The sequence below is a fragment of the Colletotrichum tamarilloi genome, assembly GCF_030869305.1.
Source record: "Colletotrichum tamarilloi strain Tom-12 chromosome Unknown Scaffold_77.1, whole genome shotgun sequence".
NCBI lineage: Eukaryota > Fungi > Ascomycota > Sordariomycetes > Glomerellales > Glomerellaceae > Colletotrichum > Colletotrichum tamarilloi.
The window spans coordinates 79,281-98,269 of record NW_026849460.1 but is presented as its reverse complement, the minus strand read 5'-3'; the positions used below and the strand labels follow the sequence as shown (position 1 = coordinate 98,269).

The 18,989-nt window shown below is 53.1% G+C and overlaps 6 protein-coding genes across 6 annotated transcripts; 4 read left to right on the top strand and 2 right to left on the bottom strand.

Annotated features, from left to right (window-relative positions):
- Positions 1-2,276: 2,276 nt before the first annotated feature.
- On the top strand, positions 2,277-4,376 carry CTAM01_12485 (acyl-CoA oxidase; the record flags this gene model as incomplete). The annotated part of the gene is made up of 1 exon (XM_060528491.1): positions 2,277-4,376. The coding sequence occupies one exon, from the start codon at positions 2,277-2,279 to the stop codon at positions 4,374-4,376; it is 2,100 nt and encodes a 699-aa protein (XP_060376880.1).
- A 659-nt stretch (positions 4,377-5,035) lies between these two features.
- Positions 5,036-6,631, bottom strand: CTAM01_12484 (uncharacterized protein; the record flags this gene model as incomplete). Its single annotated transcript, XM_060528490.1, has 1 exon — positions 5,036-6,631. The coding sequence occupies one exon, from the start codon at positions 6,629-6,631 to the stop codon at positions 5,036-5,038; it is 1,596 nt and encodes a 531-aa protein (XP_060376879.1).
- A 2,056-nt stretch (positions 6,632-8,687) lies between these two features.
- On the top strand, positions 8,688-9,773 carry CTAM01_12483 (uncharacterized protein; the record flags this gene model as incomplete). The annotated part of the gene is made up of 1 exon (XM_060528489.1): positions 8,688-9,773. One exon carries the CDS (start codon positions 8,688-8,690, stop codon positions 9,771-9,773), a length of 1,086 nt encoding a protein of 361 aa, XP_060376878.1.
- A 2,036-nt stretch (positions 9,774-11,809) lies between these two features.
- CTAM01_12482 (uncharacterized protein) lies at positions 11,810-14,811 on the top strand (the record flags this gene model as incomplete). The annotated part of the gene is made up of 2 exons (XM_060528488.1): positions 11,810-14,275; positions 14,350-14,811. The coding sequence occupies 2 exons, from the start codon at positions 11,810-11,812 to the stop codon at positions 14,809-14,811; spliced, it is 2,928 nt and encodes a 975-aa protein (XP_060376877.1).
- Positions 14,812-15,669: 858 nt separating this feature from the next.
- Positions 15,670-17,500, bottom strand: CTAM01_12481 (NEDD8-specific protease; the record flags this gene model as incomplete). The annotated part of the gene is made up of 7 exons (XM_060528487.1): positions 15,670-15,718; positions 15,904-16,455; positions 16,527-16,546; positions 16,601-16,689; positions 16,769-16,926; positions 17,016-17,242; positions 17,306-17,500. Coding segments are annotated over 7 exons (1,290 nt in total), but the record flags the coding sequence as incomplete, so codon positions are not given.
- Positions 17,285-17,591, top strand: CTAM01_12480 (uncharacterized protein; the record flags this gene model as incomplete). The annotated part of the gene is made up of 2 exons (XM_060528486.1): positions 17,285-17,489; positions 17,575-17,591. The coding sequence occupies 2 exons, from the start codon at positions 17,285-17,287 to the stop codon at positions 17,589-17,591; spliced, it is 222 nt and encodes a 73-aa protein (XP_060376875.1).
- Between the last annotated feature and the right edge of the window lie 1,398 nt (positions 17,592-18,989).

Below are 18,989 nucleotides of genomic sequence, written 5' to 3'. Positions count from 1 at the left end.
GTCTGGAAGGCATTATACGATGGGCTGTAAGGTAAAGAAGCTTGAGGAGATAGTTCGCGGTGATTGCTTTTGCGATGGCTCAACATAAAATCTTCTCCAAGTATCGCAGGAAAACTTGGCCCTTTTATGTGAACAGAGACTCATATCAATCTGTCTCTTAATGAGACCTAGGAGATTTAGCCGTACCATCTCCTCCGGACTTCTGAGGCTCAAGTCCTGAAGGGTCAGGACAAAGCCGGTCACATCAGGCTGCCTACTCGAGGGACGAGGATCCGGAAATGCACCTCCAATCTCACATCCTGTGTCGAGGTCTCGGCGATGTTCCATCATGCAAGGGCCTTATTGAATTTGGGCAGGAGCCACCGACGAAGCAACCTTCGTGTTTGTTGCGATAGTAGTTGGTCTTAGAAACCCTCCCGTTCGTCGCATCGCCCAATGGCGGCCCTTGCCGGTGAATCTGACAGCTTAGCTACTTTCTTCAGCTAACGAACAACTGATCTTGGCAAGGATCGTGACGCCACAGGGACTGACTTGTTGTTGGGGTAGCAAACACACATTTCGCCTCCGGAATTAGATGGATTTATCCAGGCTGGGAGGGAGATGTGTCGCACGTTGGTAGCGCGCACTGGGGCGACGCCAAAGGCACACCGCAGAAGCTGAAATGCGATGGGGCCGGAGATACATACGTGAGTTCTTGGCTTGAGATAGTCTTGTTGATTCGTCCCTTTGACTCCATCATTTCCATGTTGGTTGCCAATGTTTGCTCATTGTCTCAAGCAAACTTCATTGTACAGTGCACCAACATGAACGTGCCGCTTAAGCGCAAACACGGTGCCCATACTATGGACCAATCACGAATGCTCCGCATGGTTTACTTACTCTCAGGGTCTCAGACTCTCGAATAACCATCCATTCGGAGTTTCGGGATTATGGAAATCTTCTGCATGGCTCACCATCGGGAGTGGCGACATTGGCACTAAAGGGTGGTCGGTTTCCTGTCAACCAAGATAGATGGTGTGCATCTTACGCTTGCATAGACCATTCTTCCATGAGCCGCATAGCCTTGCCAATATGCAACAAGCACCATAGCCATAGCACTCGTTGAGCTCAACCGGATGATCAAACCGCGTCAACACAAGGAAAACAGCTATTCCAAGAAAATCCCCAATGGCACGACTCAAGCAGACAATTTCACATGTTCGTTGTTGCTGGGTCCCGCCAAGCGTCTGGTGGATCTGTCAGGTGTTGGTGCTGGATGACGCATCATTTGTTGTGGCAGGGATCAAGATCCGACTATCTGGATCCATCATCCAAGCGCCCCGGACATGGATGAAATCCGGTTGGGATGGTCGAGTATCTGCGGGTCAAGACTCTTTTCTCGTATAGGGGAATGCCTCTCTGAAAGAGATGTAATTGGAGTTAAATAGGGGATTGAGGAACTTGGAATGAATCTTTCCCAGGTGGCGACCGGCGGCGGGGGACCTCTGTGGTTGACAGAGCTTCTCCTGAGCTTCTACGGAGTAGCTTGTGAAAGATAAACTATCAGAAATAAAGTTTGTGACCGTCGAAGGATAAGTAGAACGTGTGCCTCAAAGTTGCATTGAGCTCTAGTAGTTGAATGGAGTTGCTCACTGCGCCCGCTTGGCAATGTCGACGAAACTCTTCTCCGAAAAAAGGTAGCTTAGTTCATCACGAAAAGCCAGTGAAAACTAACATGTGCGATCTCACAATTGCCCCAATCGTCAACTGTCTTCCCATGCTTTTTGGCCATGAGCTGGTTGGTGTCATAAGGCACGCGTAATAGTGATGGATGGTAATATGAGTTAAACCCCGCGTGTCCCGGAGGTCTAGAAGCGGTCACCCGGCACTAGAGAAAACCAACCGAGGGAAATCGGCTAGGGGTGCCCTCTCCCTCGGGAGTCGGAGTCGGCGCCGAGCATGTCCGATGATCGGGAGCAGACATGTTTGGCTTTTGGTGGGCTACCTGGTGAAATAAGGGGTTTCCAGAGAGCCTTTTTGTGGAGTTTCGACACGAACCAAGAGCTAGAGTCTAACTAGATGTAGTAATTACCGAGGCACTGCCCTTCAAAGCATCATAGCTGCTCTCCGAGTCGGAACTCTCGAAACCTCGATTAGATTAGATCTGGACAGCGCACACCTCACGACTCAAGAACAGCATATCCTACAAAATCCCATCTGCAGCCTCCATTTCTCCAGACAAACTTCCCCAGTCCTTCACTTACCCCAGCTTATCATCCCCACACACAAAAGTCACGATGCCGAATACCCCGGATTGGGTCAAGGCCCTCCAGCCATCTGGCCCCCAGGGCACTGAGCTCCTCGCTCAGGAGCGCGCAAAGTCCAACCTCAACGTCGACCAGCTCGCGTCGTTCATGTTCACAAATGAGGCTCTCGAGCGCAGCGAGAGGATACTAAACATCCTAAAGAAGGAGCCTGTCTTTGACAAGACCCAGAACTACTTCCGCGGCCGAAATGCCCGTATCGAGGCTGCGCTGGCGAGAGGCAAGAGACTGTTCCAGTTGACCAAGGAGCACAACTGGTCTCAGCAAGACTACATCGTTGCCAACGACCTGATTGCTGAGCCGACACCGTATGGCCTCCACGCCAGTATGTTCCTCGTCACGCTGCGCGAGCAGGGCACTCCCGAGCAGCACGAGCTCTTCCTCAAGCCCGCCGAGAACTACGAGATCCTCGGATGTTACGCCCAGACCGAGCTTGGCCACGGCTCCAACGTTCGTGGCCTCGAGACCACGGCAACGTGGGACCCGTCTGATAAGAGCTTCGTTCTGCACTCGCCTCACTTAACGGCCTCGAAGTGGTGGATCGGTTCCTTGGGCAAGACGGCCACCCATGCCGTCGTCATGGCCCAGCTGATCCTCAACGGCAAGAAGATTGGCCCCCACCCCTTCGTCGTGCCGATCCGCGACAAGAAGACTCACGAGCCTCTCCCGAACGTCCACGTCGGCGATATCGGCCCCAAGTTCGGCTACAACACCATGGACAACGGCTTCTTGCTGTTGAACAACGTCAAGATTCCGCACAACCACATGCTCGCCCGATTCTCGTCCATCGACCCGAACACGAGCAAGTACATCCGTCCCGCGAACCCCTCTCTCATCTACGGAACCCTCACATGGGTGCGATCCAACATTGTCCTGCAGTCAGGCTCCGTCCTGGCCAAGGGTGTCACCATCGCCACCCGCTACTGCGCTGTCCGCCGACAGTTCCAGGACCGAGATGCGCCGGCGGGTGAGCCTGGAGAAAACCAAGTTCTCAACTACACCATGGTGCAGATTCGTCTGCTCCCCCTCCTGGCAGCCACATTTGCCCTTCACTTTACCGGTCGCGGTATGATTAACCTTTACAACGAGAACCAGAAGCGCATGAAGGGCGACGTCGGCAAGCTCAGCGACGGAACCAGAAACCCCGGCCCCGAGGAGTTGAACCCCGGCACCGACCTCCTCGCCGATCTCCACGCCACCTCCTGCGCCCTCAAGGCCTACGGCTCAACCGTCGCCGGTGAGGGTCTCGAGATCTGCCGCCGCGCCTGCGGAGGCCACGGATACTCTTCCTTCAGCGGTATCGGTTCCTGGTACGCCGACTACCTGCCAACCCTGACCTGGGAGGGCGACAACTACATGCTCACCCAGCAAGTATCCCGCTACCTGTTGAAGTCCGCTCGCTCCGTCCTCAAGGGCAAGGCCGGCAACAACGACACCACTCGTATTCTCTCTGAGTTCCTCCGCCGCCGCGACATCGGCGCAGCCTTCGATGTCCTCGGCTCAGACGAGGACCTCGTCGCTGCCTTTGCCTGGCGCGTGTCCTTCCTCACCTTTGAGGCCCTCCGCCACAGAGACGAGGACAAGCAGTCCTGGAACAGCCTTCTCGTCGACTTCTGGCGCCTCAGCACCGCGCACGCCCAGTACATGGTCGTCAAGAACTTCCACCAGGCTCTCAACGATAAGGCTACCACCGAGCAGCTCGACAAGGACACCGTCGGTCTGCTGCACAAGCTCTTCAGACTGTATGCTCTGAATACCCTCGAGCAGGAGGCCAGCGAGTTCTACAGCTCTGCGGCTGTCACTGTCCGCCAGATCACGCTGGCGAGAACAAAGGCCGTCATGACCCTCCTGGAGGAGATCCGCCCTCACGCAGTCCGCCTGGTCGATGCCTGGAAGTTTGACGACTGGGTCCTGGACAGCAGTTTGGGCCGCTATGACGGCAAGGTGTACGAGGACATGTTCAAGCGCGCCAGCGAGGACAACCCGCTCAACAGCGTTGTGTTTGACCCCTACCCCAACAGCAAGGTGCTGTTCAAGAAGGATGAGAGAAAGGACCTGAGAAGCAAGTTGTAAAAGATCTCACTAGACGGGAGACTATAGATAGTATAAGGGATGGTTAAATTTTTTGATTGTAGAATTACCAGCGCAACGCAGACGAATAGAATCTGAAAGAATGGGAGACTTCACTTAGTACTATCTGCAACGTCTGTGGGCCTTCCTCTTCTGCCATGAGTAATTGTGACTCTGATTATCTGGAAATGTCAGTGCATTAGGTCTACGATACATTGTCTGAAGGTCGTGCGAGTGACTCGGAGACTCGCATGTTGTGGCAGCCATACATCATACAATAGCAAGCCGTCTGGTTCAGTTTCCTTCCCGCATAATTGGAGGCGAGGCCGGTAGCAGTGGCACCTCAGCCTGAGTTGACATGGGCCGATAGGGGCCAGGTCTCGGCAACGACCCCGTCAGCTTTCCAGATCATCAGCTCAACTAACCACTCCGCTGCTGATTTTTCCCTCTCTAGTTGAATCGACTCAATGATGACTAAAAGTCTACTATCTCCCAATAGTAAGAACATTAAGTTCGTTTGGTACCTAGACCTCCATGCTTCCATGATACCGAGACCTAGCAATGTAAATCTCTACTCTACTCCTTAATGCGTCTGCTCTTATTCGCCCACGGAGAAAGTCATAGAAGTCTTCCTGGTAACAGTGATTCGCTTTACTATACTACTATACTAGAATAACAGGCTCCCAGTTGGGTTCAACAGAGGCCCATCCATCCAAGGAAATAAAGCCGATCCCAAGACGCGAGTAGAGCCCGCTCGTGCGAGATGTAATTAGCACATAGAACCCAAATCCTCGGCTTCCCGCAAACACAGCATTATGCTCCCAGGTTTCAGGAAACTTGAGGCCAGCGGCGACAACTATCATGTAGTGGCTCGACCCCATGCTCAGACATTTTAAAGCCCACTGCCTATGCATAGGCGCAGTGGTTCCTATCTTTGTGCCATCATTGTTGTAGATCGTAAGTTGAATTCCGTCATCATCGCCGCGAAGGTATGACCCCATCCGGACTCTGGCAACTGTGGTGTTGAAAACGAGACAGCGAGGGTGTTCTTCAGCCCTGGCTTTGGTCTTATCATCAAGCTCGATGTGGTGGCGAGCTGTCATAGGGTTCTGCGGAGACCGTTTCCACATGTCAACCACGGAGATCCACGGTGCCTCTTGTCGAGGATCCTTATACTCAGTCACCAGGCAAAGTTCTCCCCTGGGTTGAAAGAAGGCTTCAAGATCTCGCTGGAAGTCTTCCTGCCGCATAGAACCATCGATTCGATCTTCTGGAAACCAAACCCTGCCTTCACAAATGTTTCTGAGCCTAGAGGGGCCAGTAGAGATCGGGTCACAGTAGAAAAAGGAGACGAGATGTCCAAAGTGAATCTGATACATCGGGTCCAACCAGTCGCCGTCAATTTTGCCCCCGAGAGACCGTTGATAAACGACGGAGCCTTTTCGGGTAGCCCATGTCCAAGATGGAAGTCTCAGCCCTTCAGTCGTGCGATATGTAACTCCCAGAGGAGAGCAAAACGACCACAGGAGGCTATGCGCCAAGTATCTCTCCGGAAGTCCCAGCAGCATCTGCGTTCTGGCCCGAGCAGCGACAACATTCCCGACGCCAGCAAAGGCGCTCAGCACGTCTTCCCGACGGCCGAGTGTTCGTTTAGTATACTGGTCCACTAGAAGCGGGTAAAATCCGAGTACCCCGTCATCGCTGTACTCATCGGATCGGAGGCCCTTTTCGAAACCTCTTCCACCCCGGTCTTGACCTGTCCTTGTGACGCCGGCAGTCTCTGGTTCCTCCTGTGGTCGGTAGTGCCTGATGTCTGGGTATCTATGAAGCTCAGAGCCCTCGTGGAAGCAACTGAAGTAGACGTGCCCGGAGCTGAAGAAGATGTGCCGCCGGGAGAGCAGCTTCTCCTGAAATGTCCATGCTCTCGAGTTCCACTCGCTGGAGCTGATGACCTGGTTCTCGCTGAGAGGGGCTATCCCGACAACGGCATGTTCCATGGCAGAGTTCCCGCCCGATGCCGTACCCTCGACTGCTTTAGGCACGTGCTTAATGAATTGCCAGCAATGGTTCTTGTGAGTGGAAATGTTGGGCCGCGTAGTGAGACCGGGTAGCCCAACACCAACACCATTCGCAGCTGCAACAATGGTGAATTCTGCGAGTTGGTAAATGTCGTTCATAGCGTTGATCTGTGCCATCTTGAGATCTTCATCGTCCTGCAGGATGCACAAGCGATCAACCCAGAGGTATCGCTGTCTCATGTTCCGGCACAAGTGGATAGCGTCCCCAACTACTTCTGGCAGCAGATCCGCCACAAGAGAATCAGTCCGGTTCAACTTTTCTGCGTTTGACGTCGTCAAATGAAGGTCCCGATCCGCTGAAGCAGTTGCAAGCCGCCACGTATAACTCAATGCTACAAAGGCAACCTGGGTCTTTGGCTGGACAATCCGCCTACATTTGGTGTCTATTACGCGGAAACCGGCAGGGAGTCTTGATTCTGTCAAGGGCTCGTTGCATTTGGGTCCGTGGTAGTCCTGACAGCTCGCCAGCCAGCTGCGAAGGAGGCTGACGTTGATGTATCGCCGATCCCAGGGTTCTGCCAACTCAAGTCGGGTTCCGTCTTTAGACCCATACTTAAGTCTAATCCCCAGGACCACAGGTCGATAAATATCATTTGATTTACTGTCCGCTAGCGGTGTAAGCCCCGAAACGCAGATAGCCAAGGCGCAGCTCTCGGCAAAGGACGAAGTCTCATGTGCCCTGTTAGATATGAGGGTACGAGAGCTTGGGTCCGTCCTACGACTCGGGAAGAGCCCGCAGACTGTCAATTCAGTGTCGTCGCCGGCGCCATCTACGGTGCTTATCTCCGAGCTGATGAAGCTGCATATCATACAGTTTGGGCTATTGGCGGTGCTGCTCAACGATCGAAAGGTCAGAGACTGGAAGCCGTAGGAGGCAGATTCCGATTCATCAAAGTCGGGATCGAAAGCTGAGACGTCCACGTCTTGTGATGCGTAGCAGCAATAGACAACATGGAAAAAGTCATTCCATGGCTGGCAATCATTGCAAAGAAGGGGATTGGGGATGATGGTGTTCCTGCTATCTGAACAGGAAATGCAATCCCTCAGACGGCTACCGTCCCTGCCGTCTAAGTGTGTGGACATGTTTGTTGCATTCTCTGCTCATGGTTGGGTCTCCAAGTTGTCAGATACTGTCTCACATCGAAATCAGCGAATGGAAAATAAAGCCAGGCAGCCGTCAGAGAGTTTATCATACACCAGAGGCTGCGGGGTCGCGGGACTTTGGACATCATTGGCCAATGATGAGTGGGTAGATGGGTGAGCGAATGGCGTATCGTGAAGCGCCCCAGACCCATGTAATATGGACTGACAGCATGTAAGTCCCCTCTCACAATGAGACTTTTGCAACCTTCTTAGCTTCAGCTAGACTTATATTTTATTTGAGGACAGGGTCGAGACTCTAGAAGTCTACAACACTCGACACAGTCCGTAAGTTTGATTCAATATGCGTCGTAGTGTAGACTTCTAGTCAAGATCCGAGCTTGGGGAAAATACAACCTCCAGATATGAGAACACCGGGAACCAGCATCACTCTCCGGCTATAATGAAAGAAGACTCATGTCCCTATCTTCATCAGAGTGGGTTGATTCAAGAGCTGTCTCAGCGATATGTCACGCGATAATTTACAACTCAGAACCTTGTTTTCATTTCCACCAATTCTGCTAACTGCAAGTATTTCTCCCCCTGCTGTTATTGTTATTACTTCCATTAGTACTCTTTACTTCTTATATTTTTCTTTCAGAATACACCTTGATAGCGTAAGATGCCTATCATTTGATCGTAATAGGGTGGGTAAGAAGAAGAAGGGTTTCAAAAGCCAGGGCAATAAAGGCAGTCTTCTTTTTTCTCCCTTTGACTCTCCAACCATGGAGATTCTTGGACGAAGAGATTCATGTATAATCCTGCGCGTATATTCATCCATGGATTAAATGGTTGCCGCATTGCTGAGCAGGAACGTTTGCTCCGCTTGGTTGTGGCTTTTGGCGGGCACATGCGCCTTCCCCGGTAAAGTGACGTCAGTAGCTCTCCACCATTGTCGGTCTAAGACAAGCTCCCGTCAAGCTCCCATCCCTTCGCACCTAAGGCAAGGTACCGAGCTCAAGCTACGTCTTTCAACTTCTTTTTCTAACGGTGCCTACATTCTTCCTCCCAAAGACATTTCCCCTACAGACACTTTTCACTACCACGAGCGGGATATCAAAGACCTGCCTGGGCCCTTTGGCCTTCAACCGCCACCATGCAGATCCGGAGCACCTCCATCTCGTCCTCGATCCTCGCAGCCATCTCAGGCGACTCAAACAACCCCAACAAACCAAGCCTCAAAAAGCGCATCTTTCGCGTCTTCACCTCCTTCCTATCCGTCTTCCACCTCCCTCTTGCTCGATACCGCGCCGCAGACTTCCTCGAACTCCGACACAATGTCTGGCAATTTGATGAAGACGAGTACACAAACTCCTTCCACCTAGCAAAGAAGGCAGCCAAGGGCAAGGGCCGCGAATCCGATCTCGTGCCTGTCGGCGATCTGGGGTACAGCGGCTCGACCTTCTTCACGACGGCCGATGGGAAGTTCCTTATCAAGTCGCTGCCCCGCCGGTTCGAGCACGAGTTCTTCACGCACGACTTGTTTGACGCCTACGTTGCACACATGAAGAAGCACCCGCACAGCCTATTGGTTCGCATCACCGACATGGCCTATACCGCGAAAGCGACGATTGGTGGCATTCTCGGCATGGCGCCGACGCACCACATCATCATGGAGAACCTGATGTTCGGTAAGAAGGAGGAGGAGACCGATCATCGCAGGAACCAGTGGGAGACATACGACCTCAAGCCCAACGACTACTTCTTCCCCGAACGTGATATCGCCAACGGCAATCTTGCACCACAGAGCGTCAAGGAACGCTTGATTGACGAGTTCGAGGACAAGGTTCGCGTCACACCCGCCCAGAAGAAGGAGCTGCTGGACATTCTCGAAGCCGATACCCAACTCCTGGCCGAGAACAACGCCGTCGACTACTCCCTCTTCATGGTGCGCTTCCCCGGCCCCAATGTGCTCGATGAAGCTCGCGACGTACCCACGATCAATTCCGACGCACCTCCCTGGCGCACCGGTCTGACGGACGCCGACGGCAACTGGACCTACCGCATGATCGTTCTCGACTTCTTCTGGGCCAAGCACAAGTTTCGCGCGAAGGCCATGACTGGGCTCGTCAAGTCGTACAACGCGTTTGCCGGCCACGGCCCCATGAGCATTACTGCCAACCCTACGGAGTATCGGGAGAGATTCCTCAACATGATTCGAGATTTTGTCGTTGAAGTATAAGACAAGTATTCAACGAGTATCAGTAGGGGAGGTTGAAGGGTTTCCCTTGGCCATTGAGTTAACAAAGCACGGCGTTGGGCTAGCATGTATACCCCCTTTCCTTGCGTAGTATCAGTTTCCTTTCCAAGATTTGAAGATACCAGATTTCAGACTATGCTTTCCGATATATGTGGTCATATTTGTCTCCCACTGAAGTCTTGGTGATTGTTTACTGCAACTCCTGTGACCCTTAACTTAACATACCTCATCAATTCTAGTAATGCTGTTATAAGTTCTCGAGGCCTTTGTAACAAGTTTATTTCAGACTACACGCATTCGGTCCACTTCACTTGATTCCCTTCACTTAACCTCCTTCACTGGATCGTCTTCAGAAGATACTGGAAGCTACAATGAATTGGGACCAGGGTCCCTTCATAGCAATTGTGCCTCTTCATACTTGTTCACATCCTACTTGTCTTCACGGTGACTTATCTTCCCATGAAGACTAGACTGCCTGGGCTCATCTGTGACATTTCAATAACAGGACCCAGTGGTCTCGCAACTCTTTGGGATCCCTTTCGGGGTTGACTGCACTCAAACTCATCATTCTTCATAATGAGAACAGTCCCTCCCTTCCCAAGAACCCCTTTCAGTCTCTGACTGTCTGCTCTAATGTGTCTACCAAGTCTCAGTGGTCTCGACCAATGTCTTTCTAACTTCCCTCATGTGAAGTTCCCGTCTGACCTGCTTCGTCTTATACTTCTCTGGTCCATTTGTGCCGTCTTCAGTCTCCCGTGAAGTTGATCTTTTGAGCTCCTCCGTCTACCACAGTCCCCTCATAGCCTCAGTTCCCGTCTCCGGCTGCCCTAGGGTTATAAAAGTCAGATTCTTTTCTCAGCTCACCAGCCCTCTTCTTCTCTTTCTTTTTCTTCTCACCTTCACCTACCTCTTCTCCCTTACCACCCTATCTCCCTCCTCCTCAGCAACTTCCCTCCCGTCTCTTCACAGAGTCTTCTTCCTCATACATCCACATCAGCACGCAGAGGCAGCACTTTCACTTACCTTAATATCCTCGCCTCTCCCTTTCGGAGTACTCAGGTATGTCATCCAGGCAAGAGCCTCACTCACCTTTGAGATCAGCATTGAGCATCATTAACATATTTCAGGTCGTCTACAGTCTTCTACCTGAAGCAACAATCTTTTCTTCTCCAGAACAAGTCTGCTTCCGAGTCTTGGCCTCGATTCTATAGAGCAACCGCACAACAACACAGCAGCATAGACATAGAGACGGAGATTTCGCCTTGCTTTTCGGCGTTCTTGACGTCAGCATCGGCGCGCCTTGGCTCTTATAGAACAAGCCTTCTATAAGCCACTTCTCGACAACGAAACAAGATCATTTAGATCATTCACCAATATCGTCTACCTCAACAACAGGTAGCAGCAACGCTGAATGCAAAGAATCCACTCGCGGTGATATCTCGGCCTACTGCAACTCTTAGTCTCTTTGAGTCAAGATAGCTCAAGCATTTTCAGACTCAGCTAGGTAAGTCATGATACGTTTCAGCACTGCTTGCTCACCGCCCCAAGAATCTGCCCCTACTTCCCGACCCTCCTGCACACCTGCCTTAGTTACAGCATCTTACGAATGGCGCTTTCCGCCGGCGTCAACAGCCGCTCTTGCCTTTCCCGGAATGAAAACACGGGGGCTCCAAGAGTTCCTCCCTTCACATTCTGATTTCGCACTTCGTCTTTCCCCTTCTACATCACCACTTTCGAGGACCCAACCGTCAAAGGTTGGCAGAGTAAACGGTACTCTCAATCGTCATTTCCAATCCAATCGCTACAAGAATCGATTTCAGCCAGTGATTCCTATCTTTACTCCCGCATCATCTTCATCATTCATATCTCGCATTTCTCTCTCTTCAAGAAAAGCATCGTCGGTCCATTCGTTAACACCATTCATTCACAGTTTTCCCACAGAATCAGCCGAAAGCTCCTACGTCTCGATAGACCTTCTGGACTTCTTCCACCAGCAGCACAACACGACGGCGGCCAAAATGGTTGACAAATCCGACCCCCGTTTCCCCGGCCGTGTCATCAAGCAAGAGAACAACAATGACAGTGATGAGAGCATCTACGCGTCGACTGACGATGGCTTTAATGATGACAAAAGCGACGCCAGAAGCCCACCCGCCCCTGCTCGTCCGATCCTTTCCCAGTCAAACTCGGAGAAGCTCATTGATTTTGGCGACGACTTCGATGACCCCAAGGATCTGGAAGCTATTGTCTCTGACACCAATCACGCCCAGACGATTACAAGTGTCGCTGTCATTAAGCAGGGCGATTCCCAAGAGACCGCGATTCCGCCTCGTGAGAACAAACCTTCCCCGATCGAGCCATTCGTTTCTGGTCGCAAGCCACTGAACCCATCCTCAGCCGAGTTTACCCCCAGCAGCACGAACCGAGACAATTTGTCGTCAAAGCAGTCATTCTCGTCCTACTCAGATGCTCGCCAAAGTTTGGACGCGGGAGTTGGCCTTTTCGCCATGAAGTCTCGCCTCAGCCGGCTCGAGGCCGATCACGAAGCCCTCAAAAGCGAAAATGAGAGCCTCGAATACGTCAACGAATCGCTAAGGCATCAAGCGAACTTGGACCAGGGCACAATCGCCAAGCTCAGGGAAGATATCAAGGAGGCCAATCTTCTCCGATGCAGAGCGCAGACTTACTCTGTCGAACAGAATGAGCGAAGCAGCAAGGATCAAGAAGTACTGAGCAGACTCCAAGACGATCTCGACCATAGTCAAGAGCAGCTCACAGAATACAAGGCGAAGTATGCCGGAGCGGTCGCAAACAATGCACCTCTTGTTGCTCAGCTCCAGGCCATGCAGAACTGCCTTCTCAACGCTGTTGAGCGGGCCAAAATGTACGAGGCCTTCATGCGCTCCTTTATCACTGATCACCCAGAGGTTACAGAAGCTTTCGCAGTCATTGGAGTCTCTCCTGATGACGGCACAACCACGAAGCCTGGTCTCTCGACGGTTCTTGGCATCAATGACGAGCCTTTGATATCATTTGAGGACCATTTTCCAGCTCTCCAGACACCTTCCAAGCCCCAGAACGTTGATCGAGACAACCAGGCCACTTTCCCGAAGCCCGAGTTCCCCTCCACCTTCAAGGAAGCCCTCGTCACGCCCGACGCTTTGGCTGAAAAGCAGCATCCTGCTCCCGTCATTGAACACCTTGACAACCAGAACACCGAGACTGCAACTAGCACGGCCGACACCATGACTGGGCTCAACTGGAGTGAGGGCAGCGATAACATCTGGGACAGTCCATTTCAGAAGGAGCGCGCGCTGCAGACGCACCAGCGTACCGTTGGAAGTCGTCACCCTTTAGCGGTGCCGGGTATGTTGAAATACGGCCTTCGGTATATACGCGATGGGGCTGGTCAGAAGCTAACCGCCGACAATGGCGTATCAGATGTGTCTTCCAGGACGATCATCATGACTGGACTTCCCGATGAGGTTCACGTCCAGCGCATCCTTGAGCACATCCGAGGTGGTCGAATTCTCAAGGCACACGCGATGCCGATGGGAACTAGTGATAATCGTTTCAACCATGCGTACATTGAGTTCACCTCTCCTGAGGATGCTAAGGCGTATTTCCAATACAGCCTGGACCGCGGTCGCGAAATCGGATTCACCACGGCTGATGGTACTTCAGTTCAAGTCCGCATCAGCATGCCCAACACGGACTCATTTCCTCTCAAGGACTCGATCCTCACCATGATTCGCGAGGGAAATACTCGATGCCTCACCGTCACCGGATTCCCCGTCAAGGATCTGCACATGGTTCTCAAAAGAGCTGGGCTGGCGTCCACCTTCGCTGAAGTCATCACGCACTTTGCGTACACCGACGAGAAAAGCTTTCAGATCTCATTCTCCAGCATTGAGTCAGCTGTGCTTGTTCGTAAGTGTATCATTGGATCCCCTCTTTACAGCGGATCACGCGAGGGGCACGATGTCATCTTCTGCCCGGACCCGTGCGATGCCTCGCTCGATGATCTTCTCCAGATTCGACACCTCCCTACATCCCGCTCATTCAATACCGATGCCATCTCCGCAAAGAACGCCCGCGGCTTTCAGACCAAAGAAGAGGCTGAGGCCGAGGATCAGCGCTATCAAGAGGCATGGCTTGCGAATGCCCACTCAAATGATCTGGAGGAAGAGGCAGAGCTCGATGCATTCCGAGAAAGACTGAAGCCCATTACTTGGGAGAAAGGCGCAAACTGGGACGAGGCCGTTGAGTACATGGCTTATGATCCTGATCAGAGAAAAGAGGTTCGTCACCGCAAAGATTCCAAATCAGGTGCCTTTCAAATGTGGTATTCTGCTGGCTGGGCCTACACTACAGAGCAGTCGCAGAAGGAATGGCTGCACTATAATATCGACAGCACTGACCCTTATACCCAGCAGACTGCGGATTTGATATACCAGAGCAATGGCGCGATTGATCAACGAAAGGTGAATGCCTATCTTCGGATCAAGAACAAGAAGCAACATGAGCAAGACCATGACGCTAACCAAGGCGCCAACAGCAACAGCAAATCATCGTTGACGACGGCGGCGTTGATGGAGACGCAGAGCAGTCTCTGAATGACGGATCGGCCGCTCGCCGCTCCAACCTCTCGGCCAAGCTTTTCGCGGAGTCCATTGGTATGAGGGGCAACGATCGATCAGTTCCCGACACTGCCGTATTGCCAATTGCCGGCACCGAGTACGACCGCGTCGGCGGTAACACTGGACTGGGAGTCCCGTCTCTTCTAGACGCTCCGTCGATCCCGAACACCAATGTACGGACTACGGCTTTCGCATTCCGTCAGCGCCTTCAGGAGATGAACCATGCTCCTTCGTCCGTCGCTCCATCGGTCATGAGCAGAGGTGTAGCCCTGCACGGAATCACAAAGGCAGGATTCAACAAGCTGGCAGCCCGGGTTGCGCAAGACAAGCGCGAAGCGAGCATCAAGAAGGCTCGCAAGGATGATGGCCCCTTTTGGTAACGGGAGTGGATGGGAATGGGGAAGAATGCGGCCAGGGATCTTGCGATTGCGCGTCGGGATGACGACTTTTTTGCCATCTTGTGGATGGTCTATTGGGCTTTGGTTGGTGAGCGCAGAGCGATAGATTGATGGTCCAGCTCAGAGATGGTTTGGAGAAGGGTTCTCAACTAGCGTGATACAGCTAATTCCGTTTACATGAGTTTCAGGTCCCCAGCGAATCGCGTGATTTTGATGAAGGCATGATGAGGTGATGCTCGTCGAGAGTTCGCGGCAATGCATGCACGATGCAGCAAGCAATCCAACATACCTTACAAAGAATGCCGCGGATGAGGATGAATGGGAATAAGATCAAATGTATCTCTCCTAGCTAACCGTCCGACCTTGGGACGCCAAAAACGCCTCGCCTTTGCATTGTCTTGATTTGGACCCCTCTCTTGCTCCTCTACTACGGCCATCCGTCTTGAACTTTCTACTCCAACGTGGCCCCGCCAGGATAGCCCGCAGCGTCGGCCCTTCTACGCCCATCATCTCACAGTGCCTCATCTTGCCCACAACCTCTGGTCGTCGCTGAATCGTCGTTTCGTATCTCGGCGGATGGAATCGGCTCGATGGGATCTCTCGGACGCGTCGGTTTCCGCTCGTCACTCCCGTCTTCCACTACCAAATGCTTACGTTCCTCTGCCCCCTTTCTCATGTGGTTGAATAAAATACACTAGTGCATGCGCTCGTGGATATCGTATATCGAAACATTTAAATAAAGTCGTCGACAAGGATGTAACTGTGCTAAATCACGGTCTCGTTGTCGTTCTTTCGTTCGAGTTTTGTAGGGGTAAGGTACGAAGGGTTGCCTTTGGTTGACTACTCGATCCGTGGCGGCGTCTTTGACGAGTACGGTGATGCGCTTCTCCTTTTTGAAAGAAGGGGTGTCAGGGAACCCTCAAGACAAGTTTACGGTTTTGACGCTTCAAAGATTGGAGAGTACAGGTACAGTAAGGAGGATGATAGTACTGCCATCATCCACATGCCGCAGAGACCAAAAAAAAACAAAGACCAAATTCAGTAGAGGGGATAATTTGAGGGATTAGCGCTTACGATCTCCTCCGCTCGCCCTCCTTGCGCAAGCTCTCGATAATTTTGAGCATCTCTTTACGTCCGCCGTGGCTGTCAATCAGCTTATTGGCCATGCTCATGCTGACCTTTTCGCGAGCGTTGGCGCTGAGGAGGCGCTTGATGAGCAGGTGGCGCATTAGGATACACACAAACACGCCGCAGTCGCTGCCGTTCTCCTGCTGGGGAGAGTCGTCGAGGTTGAGATAGCGGAGTGGGCGGCCGAGGATCTCGGACATCTTGTGGGTGGCGAGGCGGCCTTCTGCGTAGTTTGCGCCGCCGAGGGAGTCGTAGTGGAAGGCGACGCCGTCGATGGCGCTGACGAGCAGCAGGGACCAGTGGGAGCCGCCCTCGGCCTGGGCGACGTTGCGGGCGTCATTGATGGGGAGGAAGATGTGTGTTACTTTGGAGAAGTCGGGGAGGGCGGAGCGGATCTGGCGCATGTCGGGCTCCTTCATGAGGAGGAAGGTCATTGAGGGCCGAAGCAGGATGATGCGGGCTTGAGGGTACTTGGGGAGGACTTCGCGTTCCAGCCATCTGCAGTTGGCAGTTGTTAGGAGGGTTCAGAATAGGTGGTTATCGTCAAACTGTAAGTGGTTGGGACTCACTCTTCCCAGAAAGCAATGTTCTGTGAAATTGTTAGCCAGGTAGGAGCAAGCGCAGGGTAGGAGGTGTGCCGTACATTGTCTGTCAACCAGTCGTTCTTGAGCGACTTGATGTCTTCGTAGGTGACTGCAATCAACACGAGTAAGCCCAAATGGTTCCCGTGTGCTAAATCGGAGGTTCAAGTAGTCGGAACCTGCGGACTCGGTAGGGTCCCGGCACCTCGTCATCCATCAGAGGGTTTAACATACGGAGAATATCGTGATCTGCATCGTCCAAAAGAAGCTGTCAGCCGGGGCCATGATCATCACGGGATGGTAGGATAACACCGCGGGAGGTGCGGCGCTTGATTGGGAGCAAGGAGGAGTGCGACTTACACGACAAGTAAGGTTGCTGCGGGGAGAGCTAGGACGCGATTCGGGTCAGTTCACTGGCGCTTGCGCTGAAACAGGACGGCCGCCCCTCTCATACTACCCCGCCGTTGCCAGCCTCACCACCGACGGCACTTGGGACCAGCAGCGACGAGACGAGATGGGCATGTGCTTGCCCGTCTGCGGCTGTCGTCCGACCTGGAGTGCAGGAGATGATGAAAGATTGTGACCTCATCAGGTCGCACTTCCCAGTGCTGCTGCTGCGGCGGCGGCGACGGCGAGGTGAGAGCAAGCTTGGCCAGGTCCAAGGACAAAGACGGGAAGGAGCAGGAGGTTGCAAGAAGAAAGATCTTACAGTGTCACCAAAGTGACGGGCCATCTTCCTGAAAGGCATGCTCAGGCGCGACTCGGACCTGTGGCCGGACTTTGTACTGCTCGTCGGGGAGGTCGAGGGGGAAAGCTGGAGGGATGCTGGTGGTGATACTACTGAGGCCGATGCGGTAGAGGATATCGAAGACGTCGTCGATGTCGAGCCGGAGCGGGAGGAGTTGATCGCTCGGGGCGGCGATGGTTGTCGGTTGCGAGAGGAGCGGAAGGGTAAGAAGCGGCTGTTTTTCGCGGGGAGTTGCGTCAGAGGGGGGATGCTTTGGTTCGGTTCGAGAAGAGCGACGATCTTTTCCAGGAAAGACTTTGGGGTAAGGTAGGTGAAGTACTCCGTAGGTACGTGGGTTGACGGGTGTGTGGTAGGGAACTCGAGGAACCGGTACAGAGTACGGATAGAAGGAAGATTGTGAACAAGGACGGAGAGAGAAGGATTCCGAGAATAGGATCAATCGGGAGTAGAGTGGGAAGACGAGGGGGGGTTAATTAGCCAAGGCTAAGAAATGAAATTCAAAAAATAATTCAGGGCCCTTTTTCGCATCCGCTCTTTTTTTTTTCTCGCTCGGGATTGATGAGCGGGGGGGGGGGGGGGGGGGGGGGGGGTCTTTTTTTTTTTTGGGGGGGGGGGGGGAAATTCAGGGATCCCCTTGGCGATGGGGGAGGGGGGGGGGGGGCGCAGGGGGGGGGGGGGGGGGGGGGGGGAGGGGGGGGGGGGGGGGGGGGAGGGACGAGGGTCTCTGTTGTTTCTGCGTGGGCGGTGGGAAACTTCAGGATCCTCCTGGTCACAGGTTGCAGACGGAGCGGAACGCAGGTTCGCTATGGACGACGGTGGGGAAGCGAACGGGGAGAAAAGACGATGAACGGGGCTGGCTGGGCTGGCTGGGTACCTTAGGTGCACTGGAGTTGGGCTGGTTCCGTGCATGCAGCGGGCAGTGTGTGCAGTGCAGCTCGGATGAGAGAGGCGAAGAGGTGCTGACTCTCTGAGAATCAGAGGGTGGAGAGGGAAGAGATGAGGCTTGAACGACGAGTGACGATGGGGGGAGACGTGGCCCAGGAGTGGCGCAGCACCATGATGGGAGGAAAAAGAGACGAAAAATGCGAGGTGACGAGGTGACGAGGTGCCGACAAGCCACACTTGTGGGGGAGCCGAGGAGCTAGGGCCACTGTTCCGGGCTTAACCTGATTCGGAAGAGCGTCTCCACTCTCCCATGATGCCTCCGGCGCACCCTCCAGAACCCAAGGGATGACGATGATGATGTTCCCGCCATGTTCTCGTTTGAATAAGCAGGCAGAGGATATAGGACTGAGAAACTGGAAGTGAGAGGAAGAAAGGCCTAATCGTACCTTGAATTGCTTAACCGGCTGATACCCGTATGCGGTACACCTGCTGCTGTTTGAACATCAACTGCCGCGGCCATCGTATAAAGGTGAAGCACCGGCCAAGTCCGAGGGAGTACCAGGGACTGGGGGTATCGGGAGATCCTCGCAAAAGGTGTTTTTGGTGAGGATGCAAGAGCTGCAAAGTATAGTAGGAAAGAAGGAAACAGCAAGGAGTCAAAATGTGTTCGCTGCAAAAGACCACAGCACTTGCGTGGGCTGCGTGGGCGAGGGGGGAAACACACGACTTTAACATGCGTCCCAAGGGAACAAAAAACGAAACGTGCTAGTCTCGATGGCCGATCATCTTCAAGACCTACCTTGCCCTACCTTACCTCA